At 39.9% G+C, this 19,591-nt stretch overlaps 1 protein-coding gene across 2 annotated transcripts; it reads right to left on the bottom strand.

Annotated features, from left to right (window-relative positions):
- Positions 1-428: 428 nt before the first annotated feature.
- gps1 (G protein pathway suppressor 1) lies at positions 429-10,817 on the bottom strand. Of its 2 annotated transcripts, none has more exons than XM_031730351.2 (14): positions 10,673-10,817; positions 8,242-8,334; positions 7,807-7,988; positions 7,308-7,472; positions 6,923-7,058; positions 6,331-6,408; positions 6,149-6,209; positions 5,935-6,020; positions 5,558-5,652; positions 5,346-5,451; positions 3,465-3,545; positions 2,585-2,722; positions 2,365-2,499; positions 429-1,627 (listed from the first exon to the last, which is right to left on the bottom strand). In XM_031730351.2, the coding sequence occupies exons 1-14, from the start codon at positions 10,703-10,705 to the stop codon at positions 1,553-1,555; spliced, it is 1,464 nt and encodes a 487-aa protein (XP_031586211.1). In that variant the 5' UTR covers positions 10,706-10,817; the 3' UTR covers positions 429-1,552. The 2 variants fall into 2 exon arrangements, with proteins under 2 accessions (XP_031586211.1, XP_039467315.1); XM_039611381.1 differs by lacking the exon at positions 10,673-10,817 and adding an exon at positions 10,115-10,202.
- Positions 10,818-19,591: the final 8,774 nt, after the last annotated feature.

Genomic DNA, 19,591 nt, shown 5'->3' with positions numbered 1-19,591 from the left:
AATATTGACTTGTTTCATTGCTGTTGTGCTTTTTTAATGTAAACTCATGTTTTGCAAAAAAAAAAAAAAAAAAGTGTACGTGATGGAGGGAAATGGAGATCATTCTTGGATTCAGCACTCTAAAAAAAACAGAATTTACCAAAACTATCCCATGCAGCTGAAAAATGTTTTTTGCAGACCTGTGTTACAAATTTCACTAATGTTTATATCAACTTGGATTGTGAAGTCAGGGTTGGTGGGGCTTCACTGCAGAGTCTATTTCTTATTAATGGGCTGCATGCTACAGGTATTTAAGGTGGCAGTATTTAGACCATTGCTTAAAAGACCATGACTATAACCTTAGTCTTAGTTAACTGTAGGCCAATCTCCAACCTTACTTCCATCTCTAATTCTTGAAAGAGTAGTGGTAAAACAGCTAACTGATCATCTGCAGAGGAATAGTTTATTCAGAGTTTCAGTCAGGTTTCAGAGCTCATCACAGAACAGAAACGTCATTAGTGAAAGTTACAAAAGATCGTCATGTGGCCTCTGACAGTGCTCGTCCTGCTAGACCTCAGTACAGCACTGAATACTGCTGACAGTATTATTTTATTACAGAGATCAGAGCATGCCTTTTTAGTTAAAGGTACAGCACTGCAGTCACTTGAACCATACCTAATAGAATACAATTTGTTCATGTAAATGGAGAGTCCTCTTCACACACAAAACTAATTGTGGAGCTTCACAGGGTTCTGTGCTAGGACCAATTTGGTTTCACTTAGGCAGTACTATTAGAAAATATAGCATATATTTTCATTGCTATGTAGACGATTGCCAGCTCCATCTGTCAATGAAGCCCAAGGACATATGGCAATTAGTTCTTAAGAGACAAAATTCTGACTACCGGTAAATTCAAATAAAACTGGTGTGCATATTAGAGAAAACAGGAACCAAAGTTGTATTTTTGTTTTATTTTTTCACTTTGTTTCAGCAGACTGTCTCAAGCTAATTCAAGCTGAATCTCAGAGCTCATACACCGTCATTGAAATAGCAGTAAAAACCAACATAAATATATTCCCATGTACCAGGTTTACACCACCCACCCACCCCCAAAAAAGCCCAAAAGACAACTGTGTCCTCACCAGCACAGTACTGGTGGAAAACGGATACTAGCTCCAGCTGTTGGTTGGATAATTCTTTGACAAAAACAGAAAGGGGCACAAATAAACAGAGATTGGATGGGTTTGGATGGGTGTTTTTTTTTTATTATTTTAAAACTTTCTATTAATGAGGTCTCAAAGTGTAAGCAGAGCAAAGTGCATCTCCTACCAGTAACTTACAGCCTAAGTGCTGAGCTTTCATTCAAAACACATTTTCATTCCGTCTGAATCTCCATGTCAGACAAACAAAAAGTTTGCTCCCTGTCACCTGACAGAAGAAGAGAAATGGTTTCAGAATATCTGTCTTTACGTTGCATCTCATTTCTGCGTTCAGCTCACAGACGGTGGGTGGGGTGGTGTGTGTTGCAGAACAGTGAACCTTCCCCTTTGCGCTACAGCTGTTCACTTCTTCCTCACATGTTGGTGCTCATCCTGGTCTGACTGTTGGCTGGTGTGAGTTCACCCTGGCTGCCTTCTCTGGGTGGAGACTGAGAAGAGGAGGAAACAAGTAAAGCACTACTCTTGTTCAACAGCATAGCTATAAACTCTGTAACCTTGAATAACAGGTGAGGTTCAAAAAAGAAAGAAGACTTTAAAAATCTTAACAGAATATTAAAACCCCGAGTCCAACAACCATCAGGAACTAGTCTTAGTTACTGCCAGCATTGTTCACCAAGTTCTTGCAAATGTTGTCGAGGAACCGAATGGCTGGTGGCAATGAGCCAGATACCCCGTACTCCTGAAGCACCCCCCGAAAGGATACTCCAAGGGCCTTAATGAACTCAGAGCAAGTCCCATCCACCCCAGGTTCCCTGCCATTAAGGAGTTGTTTAACTACCTCAGTGATTCCATTGTGGAAGGCGTGTCAGTGGGATTAAGTATTCCTTCACCAACCACCTATATCCTTAGTTAAAGTCAGTAGCACTCCACCCACACTATGTATCATGCCAGTAGAAAACTGGTTTCTCCTCCTGAGTCACCCAATCCAATTTTAGGAACCCCCCTCTGTTAATATTAATACTGTAATCTGTACCGTTCATTAATTTACAATCAAATACATTTAGATATGCCATTAAAAAGAAGCTCAATCACAAAATCACATGAAATTTACTGTAGTCAGACTTGATAATAACCTCTATCTCTACACAAAGAAAATTATGAACAACTGAAAAAGAAAAAAAAAAAAGTTATTCACTACGATGTGAAGAGAAGAAAACGTCTCTACCTTGATGTGAATCTGGTTGCGCAGCACAGCAGCTCGGAGAATCATGGCTTTGGCTCGTCTCTGGAACTCTTTGCCCATATGAAGAGACTTCTCAAATGTGGTGCTCCTTTGGTCGACATCCCTCGCATACAGAATCTATGGGCAGGTCAGAGCCCCAGTTTGTTAGGGTTCAAACAACAAAGGACCTATGGCAACGGTTTGATGTGTGCAGCGTTTTCACCTTGCTGTGGGAGTCGATACGTGCATTAATGAGACCCTCCAGTATGAGCTGGGTGAGCTCGTCCTCCAGAGCGGTTACTGTTGTGTTGAACGCCTGAGCCATCTTGGTCATGTCTGCTGACACGTAGGGGCTGAAATACTGGGAGGAGGAAAAAACAGAAAACCCACACACAAGAAAAATATCAGTGCTCAAAAAAATGACACTTGAAAAAGTTTCCAGTACAAAGATTTACAGTGATTTACATTAGTTTGGTCAATCATCTTTCTCAGAAATGCCTGTGCATGTTGAACAGTATTACATGTATATGAGATGCTTCCTTGTAACCAACACTATCATCTTCATTTATAGATCACAACACTTCACTAAACCTGTGAGCAGCTGCAGTGTCATCGTGTTACCACAAGCCAAACACACACAGCACAGTACTGCTGACTGGATTTAGACAATCAAACTGTGAGACAACACTGCCACCATCAAGTCACAATAACTGCAGATGAAACAGATTCCCCTTAATATTCATCCAGTACTCAGATATTCAAAACTGCGTAAATCCATTAACAGTGACAGTCATTATGACAGACAAGTGAAACTAGTAAAACTTTAAAATACCTAATATTTTATGTGACCATTTGTTGTCTGAAATATACATATTCCCTTGTTTTTGCTTTGTTTTTTTGAAGCCAGTGATGGTAGGATGTAATGTGTTACTATTGGATAAAGGTGGCAGCACTACACCAAAGCAGGGGGCAGATCTATCTTATGGAGGGGGCTTCATCCTGCCACGGCTACTATTTATACACCCCGTTTTGTTTTCCCTCCAAAGAATCAGCAGCAACTTGATTATGCTATGCACGGTCAGTGTGTATGCAGTATCTCTCACCTGAATCAGGGCTCTGTTCCTGATCTGACTGTACAGTGTCTTGACATGTGGTGCCAGGTACATGTCCAACAGGAGGTTATCCTGCAAGAAACAGCACAATCATATACTGCACTTTCTGTGTGTGTGTGTGTGTGTGCGCTCACATTATGTGACAACGGGAGCACACACTCTCCTTTGATGCATGTGTAGTGTTACTTCAGGGGTGGGCAGTTCATTTTCTCTACTGGCCACATTAGAAAGTGAGGAGGCCACATCAACAAGCTGAACTCAGTTCTGGTCACTATTAATTTATGTTTCTCTTTTCTTTTTGGGCTTAAACAAATGCATAAAAGTCAGGTACAATGTCTGAGCCTTCCATTCTGCATCTGAGAGCTCTGAAATATCCCCACCTCTCTCTTCAGAAGACTCTCAATTTTGGTTCTTAGGTTTCCTACCCTTTAGTACTTTGCACAGGCAAAGCCAGCTGACAGCTGTGTAGTAGCCTACATCACCATGTGTTACACGTCTGTGACTCAGTGCTCTTACCCTGATAAAGTAAACTATTTGAAATGGACTGGTTCTTAGCGGTTTTCTACCCTGCCTGAGTACTCAAAGCGCTTTATGACACATGCCTCATTCAACCACTCAAATGCTTTCTATCTAACATTCACTGTGCGATAGATGCATCGGAGAGCAACTTGGGGGTTAATATCCTGTTCAAAGATATTTGGTATGCAGACAGAAGCAACCAGCGATCAAAGGATTAGTAGCACGTTTAGATGACCTGCTTCACCTCATGAGCTACAGTTCCTCATCAACAACATGGTTCATTTTTAGCACTGATATACACAACGCATCCTGTTGTTTTATACAGTGCAAAACTCAAATTATTTTCAGCTCCGAGTTCATTTCAAAGTTCATTAACAAATCTGAGTAACTGGCCTGTTGCATAAATATCACAGCTCTCGTCCATTACTAGGGTCTGCTTTGTTTTTCAACCGCAGCTCCAGATTTCCTGCACTGTCCTCAGTCTATCTTGGAGAGGAGAGGGGCCCATTCTCATATTCCTCCAAGCACACTTTGATAAATTCAGAGAATTAGTTAGTGTTGTGTGTTTGTAGTGATAGTGTGATGAAGCCCTTTCAGTCTGTTGAACATTTCTGGACAGTTATTTGCCTAAAGGCAGATCACACCAAGCAACTGCTTATTTGGAAGTACTGACATGTGCTGGTCATTCACATGTGCTGTGATAATAGATGTGGACCACATACCAGTGGATATGCAAACGTAATGATGTGTCAGTTGTAGAATAGCTATACGAAGTGCTGTAGAATAGCTATACGAAGTGCTGTATAATATACACACATACACCTCTAACCATCTTTGAGAAGATCTCTGTTATTATTAAGCAATAGCATATCAAAATGCTCCCAAACTGCTGATATTTTTCACCTTTTTGGTTGCTCCATAATGTGCTTACAATCTCCTTCCAAGCTCATTATGATCCTCAGAAGCACCTCAGATCCAGTGTATACAAAAAGGTACTTCCCGTGTCTTTTCATCAGCTCAAACAGGGCCTCGTTTATCTTTGGTCAAGTGATATTCTGAGGAAAGATATGGGTCATGACACAGGCTTCCTCGGCTCTACACAGGCCACAGGCCTAGTGAGTGAAGTTCTTGTATTTCTCTGTATGTTTAGTCTTGTAATGGAGACTCAAAATTCAATCCTTAAGCAGAGTAATTTGTGCTACCAGAACTTGCATGATGTATACCTTTATACATTTGAATTCTAGCCCACTGACTTCTAAAAGGCCAGTAAGGGACAACTAAAGGACCAGATGAGGCCCAGGACCCAAACAATGGCCAGTTTTTTTGTTAGTTTAAAAATTTTCATGCGCTAACCTTCATTTCATCCAGTAGCTTGAGACAGGATGCATATTTAGACTCGTAGAACTTGAAGATGATGTCACGAATTTGAGGTTCCAACTCTAGAAATAACTTGAAGGAGCTAGGAAAAAAAAAAAAAAAAAAAAAAAGATACAAAGTATTAGCATGCATTGCTGTCCACCACTAGAACTGATTTCTATCCAAGAAATATTTGTACACCAGCCTACCTGCTGGAGATGACGTTACGCTGAAGCTCCTGTCTGTCAAACGTGGCCAAAGCACACAAGCCCCCATACACAGCTACATTACTGGGCGACAGGAGCTGCAGGGAATACACATAATGATATTTCTCCCAGCAATTAGACTCATGCATAGATGTTCATACTATGTGTTACATTTTTAAGATCCAAACACACTGTCTGAGGTGTACATGTTACCATGTAAGTTACTAATACATGATTACAAATGAAAGAGGATACAAGACATGTGGGTGATATTCCTTTTTTTTTTTTTTTTTTTTTTTTAAATCTGAGATGCTAATGCTTTAGTGCAACACCCAGTGCATGTTGCATGTTACATCTTCAGTTTTCATTGACAAGCTCACCTCTGGACAGTCACAGTGGTCAAAGGAAGCCTGCAGGAAGCACTTGGCAGCTGGCTTGTATTTTCGAGAGGCCAACTCCGCCAATCCTGATGCACCAACAAGCAAGATGAACAATATACTGGAAATCAGGTCACATATTTCCAAACTTCATAAATACAAGACCAATATTGGTTAACAGAAAGCAACCTCTTCAAAATCGCACACACACACTCACCTGCAGCACACTTTAATTTGGTGAGGACAGCTTGATTTTGACTATCTCGCTCTCCTCTTTGCTTTTAGGGGGGAGGAGAGCAAAAAGAAGAAATTTAATATAAATATTTTATTACTCTTCATAAAAGGGTGGACACAATATATAAAACAAAAGAGATGCTGAGGTATGTAAACTGTGCTCACCTCTGCAATTTCTGGTGTGGACTCTGCCTTATTGACGTAGCTCAGCACGTGCGACCAGTTCTGGAGGTAAACACTAACCTGTGGACACACAATTTACATCACACAGACTTTGTTTACTCACGTGCTTAATCAGACAACTCAACGTCTGTAAAAAAACAAACAAACAAACAAGCAAAAACAACCCAAAAAATTCTGTTGTGTTTAACAACTTTTCCAGGTTTTTGAATTCTGTTAACTGGCTGAAGTGCTATCTGTAGAAAACTACAGTGACATTGAAAGTGTCTTGGCACAATTCAGTCTTTAAGTTATATAGTTCCCAGTACATATAGGTCTGTGTACTGGGTACTATATCTGGGAGAAAGTCTGGAAGTGCTGATGTGCACACAGATTTCAGTAAAGTGAAACACCTTGGGCAAATATTCATATACTTTTCTGATGTGCAGAGTTTAACAGAACCAGGTTTCTAAGTTCAATATAAACTTCATCTCTCAATTGTAATAAGAATTGTGATGAGGCTAATAATCCCTGGACAATTGTGTCAATGGAAACAGTGACTGCGGCAGCAGAGCACTGTGCTTCCTTCCTGCTGTACCTTGATGACATTCAGGCACATGTTAATGACATGCTTAGCACTGGTGCAGTAGTCTCTGGCTCGAGAGTAGCACTTCAGAGCATTACTGAGGTCACCACAGTCCAGATAATGGTCCCCCAGGTCATCATGGCCTCTCCTGGAGAGAAAGGATGGAAGATGAGAAGACGGCAGACATCCACAAAAACAATGTTATGTGAAAATGACCAATTTGCTCATCAAAAAACGTTGACCCTCATTAGTTTTGTATGTATTTATTATTGTTCCAGCAAAAAAAGACAGACAGCACCTCTTCCTCTGCTTCTTAGCTGGACTACTGATCTTATTCAATGTTCAGTTGGTCTTAAGCTTAAACTTTAGACTAACAGTAATGCTTCTGCAACCACACCTGATGCTCTCTTTGATGGAGTTGCCCTTGTAGTTCTTAAGATCAGTATCTAGTTTCTCCAGTTTAAGCAGAGCCTTTTTTCTGGTCGATTCAGCCCAAGCTGAGTCCAGGGGAGGAGGAACAACCCCTCCTTCAGGAACTGTATCTGGCACACCCTGCACTTCCCTATAGGTGGAGCCCAGGAGAAAGAAAGAAAAAAAAAATCACACAGAAATATTTACAAATCTAGAAATTGAACAATTTGCAGGCTGGGAGTTAAGACTTTCTAAGCCTAGTTTTTAATGCAGCAATGCTGTTTTGCTTATCTATAATGAAGCACATGTGATATACAACACCTAAGTCTTTGTTTGCACTGTTTGAATCATGCTGTTCTTTGCTACACCAACCTGTGCTACAACGCAGGATTTAAGGATTTAAGGATTTGGGAATGTCTTGTTAAAAAAAACAGCACTGTCCAAAAGGAAGCACCCAATTGCTGGGAGATGACTAGAAAGAATACCGTGTGGCCTCTGTGAGTTTGCGGTGAATCTCTTCGTAAGTGTCAACATTGAAGGTCCTCTGAACAAAGGTGAGCGCCATCTTCAGGGCCTCCACTCGGAGCTGAGGGCAGTGCTCAGCAATGAACTGCAGTCTCTCAATGCGCATTAATCCACTATAACTGGTCGCATACTGCTCCAGATCCTGCACAGACAAGGAGTGTAACATCTGTTCAAAAACATGTCAGAACTGCTCCGATTAAACAGTCAGGTAACACTTTCATCAATGGATGATATAGCTCCGCATGTACAAGGATTTTAGCTAACCTTTCGTTCAGTCACACCCAGAGGAGTTAACAGAAACAAGAATCAATTAGCAGCAGGAATCTGCGTCCCATGAAACATTACAAATAAAATAAGAGAAAATGGGATATATGTAACAGTTTGTGAGACAATACCAGTGTGGGGTTCTCCACAATATAGTTGGTGTCTGGAGCATTCTGCTGGTCCTCCTGGGGATCTGCATCAATCTGCATGGGCTCCACAGACCCCTTGGAAATAGATCAGATGCATAGTTTTGTTAGTTTCAACAACAGACCTGATCTTGGGACTAGATGATGCGTAATTTACATCAGGAAGCCCTCTCTTCAAAGGGCTTTTCATCAATAGTTCACTGGTGCTTAAACTCCTACTGGTAGTTTACTATGTCAGAGTAACTGTACAGGAAACAATGTCCTATAATGGATATGCAATATGTTCAGTAGAATAAGTGGTCACAGTAGAATAAGTGGTGCTGGATAACAGCCTGCAGTCATTTGTTTTCAACACACCTCCCAAGCAATCCCAGACCATTGTTCAATGGCAATTTTTTTAAGTGCCTCCAGCAGATTTTCAGTGATATTAAAGTCAAAAATCTGTCCAGGCCAGTCAGAGAAAATTAGTTGAGATTTAACAAATCAACATTTTGACTTGTTCGCGATTGCTTTTGTTGTTGCAGGGTGGGGTCAAAATCTTCCCTCTGGTAACCAAAATGGTACTGAGGATCAAGTATCTTCCTGCGTATCAGCATCAAGTATAAAATCCTAGTATCCCAACAACCCTAGCTTCCAGTATGCGTAGTCTTTGTCTACAGACGATGTTTCGTCTGTAGAAGTGACATTTTTCTTGGTCTGCAACCTTAAAGTTCATTTCTTTGCAGTGTTCTAGTGATCGTCTTCTTTGAGACTACAATTCCGGACTTGGCTAAATCATTCACTGGTATTGTTAGACAATCATTCTCTTTCCAGAGTCTTTTAAATCTTTGGCTTCCTACCTCTGCTATTCTTGTTCTGAACTTTGTAGCCAACTTTGAATTACTTGATGGTATTTCTCACTTAAGTTTTTGACACTTGAAAACACTGATAATGTTGTATATCCATCTCCTGCTTCATGAGCACCAACAACTATTTTTCTCAAATGTAAACTGTTTTCTTTTGTTTTTGGCATGACGCTTTCTCAAGTGACAGCTCAAACACTTGCTGAGCTTAACTTGATTTTACAAGCTTTGAGCATTACAGCACGTCACTGCACATCAGTGGTTTGGCTATGGCTCAATAAAAGGTTTTTATTATTGAGCTTCAGCTATGAATGCCTTCTCACAAAAGATAACTGCAAAAAAGCTATTGAAACAATGTATTCATGTCCAGCTGTTGAACAGCTGATGCCTTCTCTTTCCGGTAAGTAAAGAAATAATGTACCTTCATATTGCTTCCTGATTGACAGAACTAACTCTAAATCTCAACTTAGTAACTCGAAAATTTGAGATACCCAAATTGAAATTTTAAGCTATTTTCTTACAATTGTGCCATTTTCTAGAAATCCTGACTTATTATCTGACTATTCTGAAATACCCAGTTCAACATTATGAGTTATGAATAGCAAATGATTTGTTTTGTGGTTTTGTCGTTTTTTCCATTGCCATGAACAACCTTACATGGGCCTGGCAGAGAACAAGACACAAAAATCATGCTTAGGATGGACGGGTTCCTGACATAAACAACAGGCATTTAGCATTAGCTTGGCGCTAGCAAAGTGATACAGTGAAAGACGGTATATTCTGGAGTTTATTGACGTTGAAATTAAACTATTCTTGACAACGGATACTTCTTACATATGTAATAATTGCGATGTCTACATATGGTGCTAGTAACTGCTATCCGGAGCGAACGAGCATGACAAGCTGCCAACAACAGGATATTAGGTATACTTCCGTTAGCTTAAGGCTACGACCATAAACACAAGTGGTTCTTCAGTGTACTCCAAGTGCTGTGTTATACAAAGACTGAAACTTGCCATGTCTGTGGCTCACTTTAAAGCCAACCGCGAGCGTCACGCGTCGTTTTATCATTTAGGTGCGTTAACACCATAGCTGTAAATGTTGTTAGCTAACCGAGGCCTTCAGTGACTTGTAATCCTTGAGTTCTGCTCCTCTCCATAAAGCTTTATATCAGTTTTACGTAGAAGGGCTGCCAGGAATGTGCATTTTAAGATGCTTCGTGACATTTTAAGGGCCACTCCTCAATAGTGCAATATGGCATTGCACTAATCAGAAATTACCTCTAGATGTCTTACACATTAGCTGTTCCTTCGCTGTAACTCTTAACATGTAAAAGAGATAAATGGATTGTGTTTTACACAGTTATGGCGCCTAGTACATGCCTATTAAACACAATAAACAACTACTGCGTAAGTGGTCTGTAATTGTGATTTTTAACTATGACAACCGTAACTACAAATTCAAAGCTAACCTAGCCTGCTAAACGCTAGCTAAGGTGGCAGAGTTTCCAGCAGTCTTGGCTACATAAAAAAACCCAAAACAAACAAACATTCTAAATAGCATTTTAAACTCACCTGAAAGTTAAACACTTGCACGGGCAAAGGCATCTTATGTTAATCTCACTTAAGAATTGGTGTCTTTGACCGGGGGGTAGGATTGTAGCATGAAGACATAAATGTCTGGCGGATAGTTCAGCAGCCAAGCCGGACTGGGTTGGATCTCCAACTACTGGTGGGAGGTGGGAACTGCAACTGTAACCAATTAATTAAGAGCTGTTGTATGAAATCAGGAAGGAAACTGAAAAAACAACAACATTGGTATAGAAAAATATTGAGATAAAAGAAAAATGAAACTGAAAAAGGAAAGGCTGACATTTAATAAACACAAATTTGTGTTTTATTTCTGTTGTTTTACATTTGCAGTTATTTTTTTCTTTTTACTTTCACAATTGTTTTTTTTTGCTTTTTTCTATCTGTTTTTCAGTTTAATCAATGACTGTTTTAATCATGTGTCGCTGTTTTGGCCAGTGTGGGAGGGGATGAAAGGCGGGGCTTCTGCTGAGTCTTGACGGTAATTTGCATATAATTTGCATCCAGCAGACAATTAGCTAACCACCTTAACTGAACAACTTTGTAATGGATCTTACGAGTTAAGTTGGAACACTTATAAACCTCACGTAAGGGGTTTCTTAGCTCTTTCTTGTTATCATTCTTAACTCACTTATTAGTTTCAGACATTTTCCTTGCTCTTAGCCCGTAAGAGCCAAGAGCACCTGGCTGCAGCCACTGTCTGGTGTGGAGCTCCTGCTGCTGCACAGGCTTCGTTAAGGTGCTAATACATTAGCTAAACATCACAGGACAGCAAAGTCCAGTGATTCCTCACGCATAAATGGGAGCCATTACTAATTACTGGTTTTGCTGTGATTGTTTTGGTGTTGCCAACAAGGATTAAATATATTATGTGGGTTAAATAGCTGATTTTCCAATCCCTTCTATAAAGCTACTATAAAAAGTGGAAATTAGTGAGTCAATCTAATGGTAAATGGACTGGTTCTTATATAGCACTTTTCTACTCTTCTGAGCACTCAAAGCGCTTTACACAACTTGTGCATTCACCCAAGCACATGGTTCTAGGTGCTTTCTAAGTAACATTCACACACACACACACACACACATACTCCGATGGATGCATCGGAGAGCAATTTGGGGTTAATATCTTGCCCAAGAATATCTGGCATGCAGACTAGGGGAAGCCAGGAATCAAACCACCAACCTTCCGATTAGTAGATGACCTGCTCTACCACCTGAGCTACAGTCACCCCATCTAACCATTATCATTAAGATGAAAAAATGTCTACTAACCTCTAGATTTAGCCATTCCATCATTATGGCTCAATCCAAGCTTTATCAAAGTTTTGCAAAAGAACCAGTTTATGTTGCACTAAAATGCCTGGTTGTAAATAATACAACATTTGAATATGCCTGCTTGTTTTCCAAGAAGTTTCAGAAAAACAAGCAAGAAAACGTGATTTATAGATTCAATATCTGATTTATATGTTTACAGTGAAATAAGACATAGATCTAAGCTTTAAATTTACAGTCCATAAAATTTCACATGCTGAGCAGTTCACAGCTTTATGGGGGACCAGGAGTGAAACTGAACAACAAAATGAATTAATTAAATATGCCATTAAATAATTAATTCAATGTTTAATTAATTAATTCAGTAAATATATCAATAATTTATTAAATGGCCTGTGAACATTTGTCTTTCTTATCCTCCCTAGCTGGTGTCTGTTCTAAAGCCATTTATGTCCACTGTGATCGACCATCTTTGAACAGAGGTGGTGGTTTACTATGGAATGCCAGGACTCCCATAATGAATTAATTAAATACACCATTAAATAATTATTTAAATGTGTCAATAATTAATTAAAATGTGAAATAAATAAATAATTAGTTAAATGTGTCAATAATTAATTAATTAAATGTGTAAAAAAAATTAATTAATTATTTCCCATTTTAATTAATTATTTCCAATTTTAATTAATTATTGCCAAATTTAATTAATTATTTAATGGTGTATTTAATTAATTCATTATGGCAGTCCTGGCGTTCCATAGGTTTACGACTAGGGATGCGTACCGGTATCGGCATCGGTTCTGACATAAAGGGTAGTAACCAGACCGAAAAGCAGCGCACATTTCGGTGCTTAATTTCGGTGCTTTTTTTTACTGAGATGTCATACACTTTGGATTCTAGCCAATCATTTTACCTTTGCAAGCGTAGTAGGCGGGCCCAGGTACGTACGTTCTTTTAGAGCAGAGCTACAGATTAAAAATACCCAAGGCAAAGCGGTCAAAGTCTGGCTGTACTTCACAGCAAAAGCCTGCAACAAGTGCTTTAAGCTGATACTGGGCAAAGGAGGTAACTCCTCGAATCTGATGAAACACCTGGCGACGCATAGCGTTTTTTTTAAAAGCCGAGAAATGCGGCGTATTTGATAGCTTGCTGCGAGACCTCACACCGAGCACATCTACTGCGGGTGTGGTGCCTGTTATCGGACCCGGAGTTAGCAACATCCCCCAAGAACCCGAAGAGTAGAGTCCTGGCCCCTAGCCCTGTCAGCGTAGCAGAAATGATGACGGATGATGATGGTAGCTGCAGCCGTTCTTCTCTGCGTGAGTAGCTTCATGTTGTTCGTGTGTAATTTACGTTGAGTAGGCTAACCACGTTATTAAAGTAATGCATGTAACGTGAACTAGCAAACACCGTCGTAGTTACATGTGGCTGTCTTCTTGTTTGATGGCAGATACTCCCTTCACCCTGGCCAAAAAGGCTAAAATGACCAAAGAAAAAGTGGAAAACAGCTAAACAAATTTGTGTTTTTTCCATTGATTAAGCACTGCTTCCAGCCAAGAGTGATACCATATATGCCCTATAGCTGCAGAAAAGGCTAACATTGTTATCTTTTTACAAAAAAACAGCTGAACATGAGAGGTTTTTGGACAAAGTTTGTGTTCTCCATTCTTTAAGCACCAGTTCGAGCACCGTTTAAGCACCGGCACCGTTTCAGAAGTACCGGTTTGGTACTGGTATCGGATAAAACCTAAACGATACCCATCCCTATTTACGACATCAACTGTCTGCCATCTATAATCCAGTTTTGAGATCCCTTCCCAGACGCCTTAACACCCACTCAGATCCTGGGCCATCTGACCTCAGGAAATCACATGAAAGGGTGGGGCTAGGTTTCACAATGAGCTCACCGGAAACCTTGGCTGATTGTGACCTACACCCGTTTTAACACCTTGGCTCATGTGATTAGGTAGAGGATGATTAGGGGGTCCATTGTCCCTCTCGAGGGGACACTCCCACAGGGTTTAAATCTGGGACTCTCCACCATTTGACCCTAGAACTGAAGAAGCTTCTCGGATGAGAGGTGAAATGTCTCCAAGCAACTTAAAGAAGTCCAGGCGCTTTTCTTTCCAAGCTCCTTAGAATTTATTAAATGCCCATTCATTTCATTTAAAACATTTAATTATTTTCACTTTTAATTAATTATTAGCACATTTAATTAATTATTTAATGATGTTTTTATTCCTTTTGGCACTCCTGGCCCTGCGGCTGTGTTCTTGAATTAATTTTATCTTTATCTGTCAACCTCGCCCATCAAATTTAGGGGTCGGGGTAAATGCTGCCACTGCAGCTTGTCTAACATTTGATTGGTTACTGTGCAAAGTTAGTCAAGACAGGTCAATCCCAGATAATCAATCGCTATGAACTGGTGGTAGTGTAGACCTGAGGCAGCCAGGTATCCCAGAATGCATTTCAAAACACAAGCGGCAATGGGGATGGTGCTATGTAAGTGAAGTTTTAAAATACCCCGTTTTTCCGTCACCAATTACACTTTTAATATTGTTTTACCTGCAAATGTAGTGACATAATCTTTACATATCTGGTCAGTTTGTCAACATAGAACAGAAGTGATCCAATGTTTTTGGAGGTGGGCAGATGGTGCTCAATATAACGTAATGTCACAGCAATATTCTACACAAAATTAGTAAATTTAGTTTGTTTCCTCAGCCCAGAGCTGCTCAGATTTGTTTGGCTCAGATTAAAGTTACGTTTCATAACTGCGTAGTTTTACTGAAGTTTAATGTCTCACTGGAGCGCACGTTAGACTCAACCATTCGCTTTTCTTTATTATCTGCTGTTCATATGTGTTGGATTTTTTTAAACCATTAATTTTGAATTAAAACTAATATTAGAAATCTTTTTTAAACAAGGAGGAAAGAGAAGGCGCATTTCCACTGGGAAGAGACGCATCTGAACCAGCATGCTGATCATGAAGACTCCAGCCTGTCCAGAAATTATTACATTAAGTGTTTTTAATATTTATTTAACTGTATTCTAAGCACCAGCTGTCTGTTAGATTTTTCAGAGTTTAATAAAACAAAAATAAAGTCAGATACTTCTAAACTATTAATTCAGTTTGTTAGTTCAGTTTGTTTCCACATTTTCATTGTTGGTGCTGAGAAACAGAATGGCCACCAGGCCAAAGCAATGGTTTCGTCTCGATCAGTGTTAACCCCGCCCCCTGACTTCGATGGGTGAGACTGACAGATAAAATTGAACACGGCCAGAGGGACACCGTGCAAGAGTGCCAAAATGAATGAAATAAATACAGCATTAAATAATTAATTAAATGTGTCAATAATTAATTTAAATAAACAAATAAATAAATGTGTCATTAATTAAATAAAATTGGAAATAAATAAATAATTTATTAAATGTTTTAAATGAAATGAAAGGGCATTTAATTAATTATTTAATGATGTATTTAATTAATTTATTTTGTCACTCCTGTCCCTCCTTCTTACAGTTTTCTCTTCTTTTACAGTTTTTCTATCAGTGGCGTACATTAATGTGTTTCACACATTAATGTACAAACAGTTGTGTGGATAACACAACTGTACGTTTAGCTTACAGACACGTTTTCTGGGAAACTGTGTAGGAACAGTTTATGTGATTGTTGTTTGAAATTAATACTGAACGCTGTTCCAGATCTTTCCAGCCCATCTTAACCCTCGAGTTTCACATATGTGCACAATATAAATATGGAGCATATGTGTCGTTACTTAAGTAAAAAATATGCCATATGATGCTTCTTTTCAGCACATTTGACTGAGAGACAGTTGATAAAGAGTGGTCAGGCAGCTCTAAACTGTAGCACTTTGACTTTCATTAGTGATGGCTCAAACAATAAAGGACTGTCGGTGGGTGTATCAAAGCACAACGAGTGAAGCCCCGTATCAGCGTGTGTATTGTATGGGGCGCCATTTGTAAACTGAAACATGCCGAAATTAACGGCAACATTTTTCCACATTTAGCTCTAAATCTTACAAAAAAATGTTTTTTGAGTCATTTTTTACAACATTTAGTAAAATTTTAAATGTTAAATCTAAATGCTAAATGTTAAATCTAAATATTATATCTAAATATAATATTTACATTTAACATTTACATTTAGATATAATATTTACATTTAACATTTACATCTAAATGTAAATGTTAAATGTTAAATCTAAATATTATATATAAATGTAAATGTTAAATCTAAATATTATGTATAAATGTAGATGTTAAATGTTAAATCTAAATGTTAAATGTTAAATCTAAATATTATATATAAATCTAAATGTTAAATGTTAAATCTAAATGTTAAATGTTAAATCTAAATATTATATATAAATCTAAATGTTAAATGTTAAATCTAAATGTTACGGGAAACTAAATATTTAGCTAATATGCAAATTTATTATGCGGGTCAACGGAAATACCAAAATAAAAGCTTCAAGAAAACCTCCCGCGCTAAAGTGTGCCGGTCGTGGTCAGGTTGTGTGTCTGCGCTCCTCTCAGGGTCACTTTTGACTGCCATGAGCTGCTTCACCTGTTCCCTACCAGCATGTCCAGCAATTTAGCTGAAAACATTGGAAGAGCTGTTTTGTCGGCCATCCAACGATTCAGCGGTAGTGCATCCTCAACTGGTAAGTTCATTGTATAGCATTTTGGACGGGTTGACAGCAGTGTTAGCAAAACTAGCAAAGCTAAATTACTTAGCTAGTCCTCAATTATTTCATTTAGTAGGCAGCAGACAGAGATCGAACATCATACAACTCTATTTATTTATTTGGTAGGTAACAGTCGTTCTTGATGTAAATGTTTCCTTAGGAATCCGGCAATGCACCTGGACCAAGTAGACCTGCCGTCTCCATTGGGATACCGTACCGCTCGGTAGGCCTTCTTACACATATCATTTAGCTGACTGGTTTTTGTTTTTTTCTTTAGTGTAATATGTCACCTTAAATTAAATCCTGTCAAAGTAATGATTGTGATTCTACATACATTTCATCTTCTTAGGGGTCCATCATTAGCAGTGTCACATCACCACCAACAACATTCACAAGTTTTACGTCATATTTTATTACTGTTTTTGCTGTGAAGTGTCTTTTGATTGCTCACTTTAATATTTTAAAAATATTGATAAAATATTACTCTCTAGCAGATATAGAATTGTGCTAATTGAGATTATCTGTGCCGTGTTCTAGGATGGTTACCAAGGAAGGCTTCAGATTTCCAAAGAGGAATTGGAAAATGTTCCTGAAAACATCTTTTACTGAAGCTGCATCTATCCTTTCCATCTCCAGGCCCACTCTGTATAAGTTACTGCAAGACTATAATATCTCAGTGTCAAAATTCAATGTAATCAGTGACCATGAGTTAGATCAGATAGTGTCCCAGATAAAAACTGAACATCCACATGTTGGAGAAGTGATGCTGATGGGTCATCTGCGTTCCAAAAACATAGTGGTTCAAAGATGGCGCGTAAGAGAGTCACTGCGGAGGGTGGACTCGGCTGGTGTTCTATCCAGGAGAAGAACTGCAGTTGCTCGGCGAGTATATTCTGTGCCTCATCCAAATTTCATATGGCACATAGATGGAAATCACAAGCTGATTCGTTGGAAGTTTGTTGTTCATGGTGCAATAGATGGTGTTACGTCCAACTGGAACTGGAACTCCCTCTCACGTTCCTCCTTTTCCAACTGGAGACGAGCCAGGCGTATACGGAGCTTAGCATCCTGCTTCGAGCCTACACTTGATTCAACGGAGAGGGGTTCAAAGCGAGGCAATGTCATGGGTGGGTCCTCAGGCAGCCCCTGAGCAACAGGTGTAGACACCGACGGACCTACAGCTTGAGCTGGCACCTGCGGAACAGGCTGAGATGCTACACCATGCTCAAGTGGGCTGGCAGACACTGGCAAGGCCACTATCCCTTTTTCCACCAAGCCAGACACAAGAGCAGCTTTCAGCTCAGCCTTACGCAAAGCCGTGGAGACAGAAATGCTATAAAACGACGCCACCGCATGCAAATCCCTCTTCCTACATGCGTCCAGCTGGACAAGCGAAGGGTTTTCCTTAAACACAGCAATATCAAAGGTAGCCATTAAATCCAAAACAAAAACTACCTGAGGCTAACAATAACAACAAAGAAGCACCACCTCCAACACACAAATGAAAAACAGGTGGGAAATATGTGTGGCCACAGGTTAACCAATAAATAAAAATACCACCGACCCTCTCCCCAGACCTACCTACTAAAAACTTAGCCTAGTTAGCTTCGGGAGTGTACCAGGCTCGAGGCAACTTTAAAGGCAAAGCATCAAGTGCACAAAGCACCGACTAGCCTACCCCCGACAGGGAACTAATCCCCACCCGGGATTACTCCGAAAATAAAAAAGGCAAAATAAAAAATGAGTGCCTGAAGGAGGAGCTCACGCTCAGCTAGACACTCCCCTGTGCTAACTGGAGAGAGAGCGCAGCAGATACAATACAACTAAACAAGCCACCGGCAAACAACTCACTAATAATCAATTGCCGTTCCTTCCATTCATATCCCGGACGAGCCCCCACATTGTTACGTCCCCTCCGGAGGGGTCTAGGCGTGCAAGTGAGGGGACCAGTAACAAATGGGTCCGGAAACAGAATGAAAAGGAAAACACACAGTTGTTTCTATGATAATATAGCTTTATTACAAATGAAATAGTTCTCTTACAAACAACATTAACTTAAAGAGCCGGCAACGCCGTTTTACCTTTAATGCCAAAAAAACAAAGGAAACACTCGCAGCAACAAAAGACGAGAAAACTACTAAACAAAAAAGGAAGGCACTTTCCACACTTCCTGCTTAACTCCTCACCACGAAGAAGAGACACTCTCTGGGCCCACAAGCCCGTCTACTCACTAACCAGAGGGAGGCTGTCTGTCCAAAAACCTAGCACCAAGAAACCATGTAGAGCCACCAAGGGAAAACCACCCTGCTCACAGCTCATCCCCAGTTTAAGTAGCCTCAGTGGTGATTGCTGTCACGGCTCAGGTGGCAAACGAGGCAAATCAAGGGCAGCTGTGTCCTGGGGAGAGAGGAGAGTGAGAGAGACAGAGGGGGTAGGAGTGGCAGGAGAGGAGGAGGCGGGGAGAGCAGGCAAAACACCCCACCCAAACACTCCCACAGCCTCACAGGATGTAACAGATGGATACAGCAGGATGTTGATGTTTCTTCAGTGCTCCAGCAATAATCGAGCTGAGACTGTGAAAGCTCTCTTTACTGCAGCTGTTGGACAATTTGGCAGACCCCTGCATATCAGGACTGATCATGGAGGAGAGAACGCTCAGATTTGGGAGGAGATGCGAGCAAGCAGGGGTGAAAGCTCTGTCTTAATGGGAAGTTCTGTGCACAACCAGAGGATTGAGCGTTTCAACCGAGACTTAAACAATAACTGTAGCCGCATTTATGCACCTATATTTTATGAATTGGAATCACTTGGTATCCTAGACTTAGAAAATGCAACAGACCTATTTTGTCTTCATTATGTGTTTCTACCACGAATCAACCGCTCTTTGAAGGAATTTAAAGCTGGATATAACAATCACTCT

Source organism: Oreochromis aureus, linkage group 4, assembly GCF_013358895.1.
Source record: "Oreochromis aureus strain Israel breed Guangdong linkage group 4, ZZ_aureus, whole genome shotgun sequence".
Lineage (NCBI taxonomy): Eukaryota > Metazoa > Chordata > Actinopteri > Cichliformes > Cichlidae > Oreochromis > Oreochromis aureus.
The sequence above is the reverse complement of the archived record's forward strand: the minus strand, read 5'-3'. Positions and strand labels throughout refer to the sequence as shown.

Bases quoted from the DNA above. Each gene is read 5' to 3' on its own strand.
- gps1 (XM_031730351.2), bottom strand. From the start codon at position 10,705: ATGCCTTTGCCCGTGCAAGTGTTTAACTTTCAG. The intron at 7,059-7,307 runs GTGTGGTTGCAG...CTTTCTCTCCAG, and splicing joins TCCATCAAAGAGAGCATCAG to GAGAGGCCATGATGACCTGG. The intron at 5,653-5,934 runs GTGAGCTTGTCA...TATTCCCTGCAG, and splicing joins ACCACTGTGACTGTCCAGAG to CTCCTGTCGCCCAGTAATGT.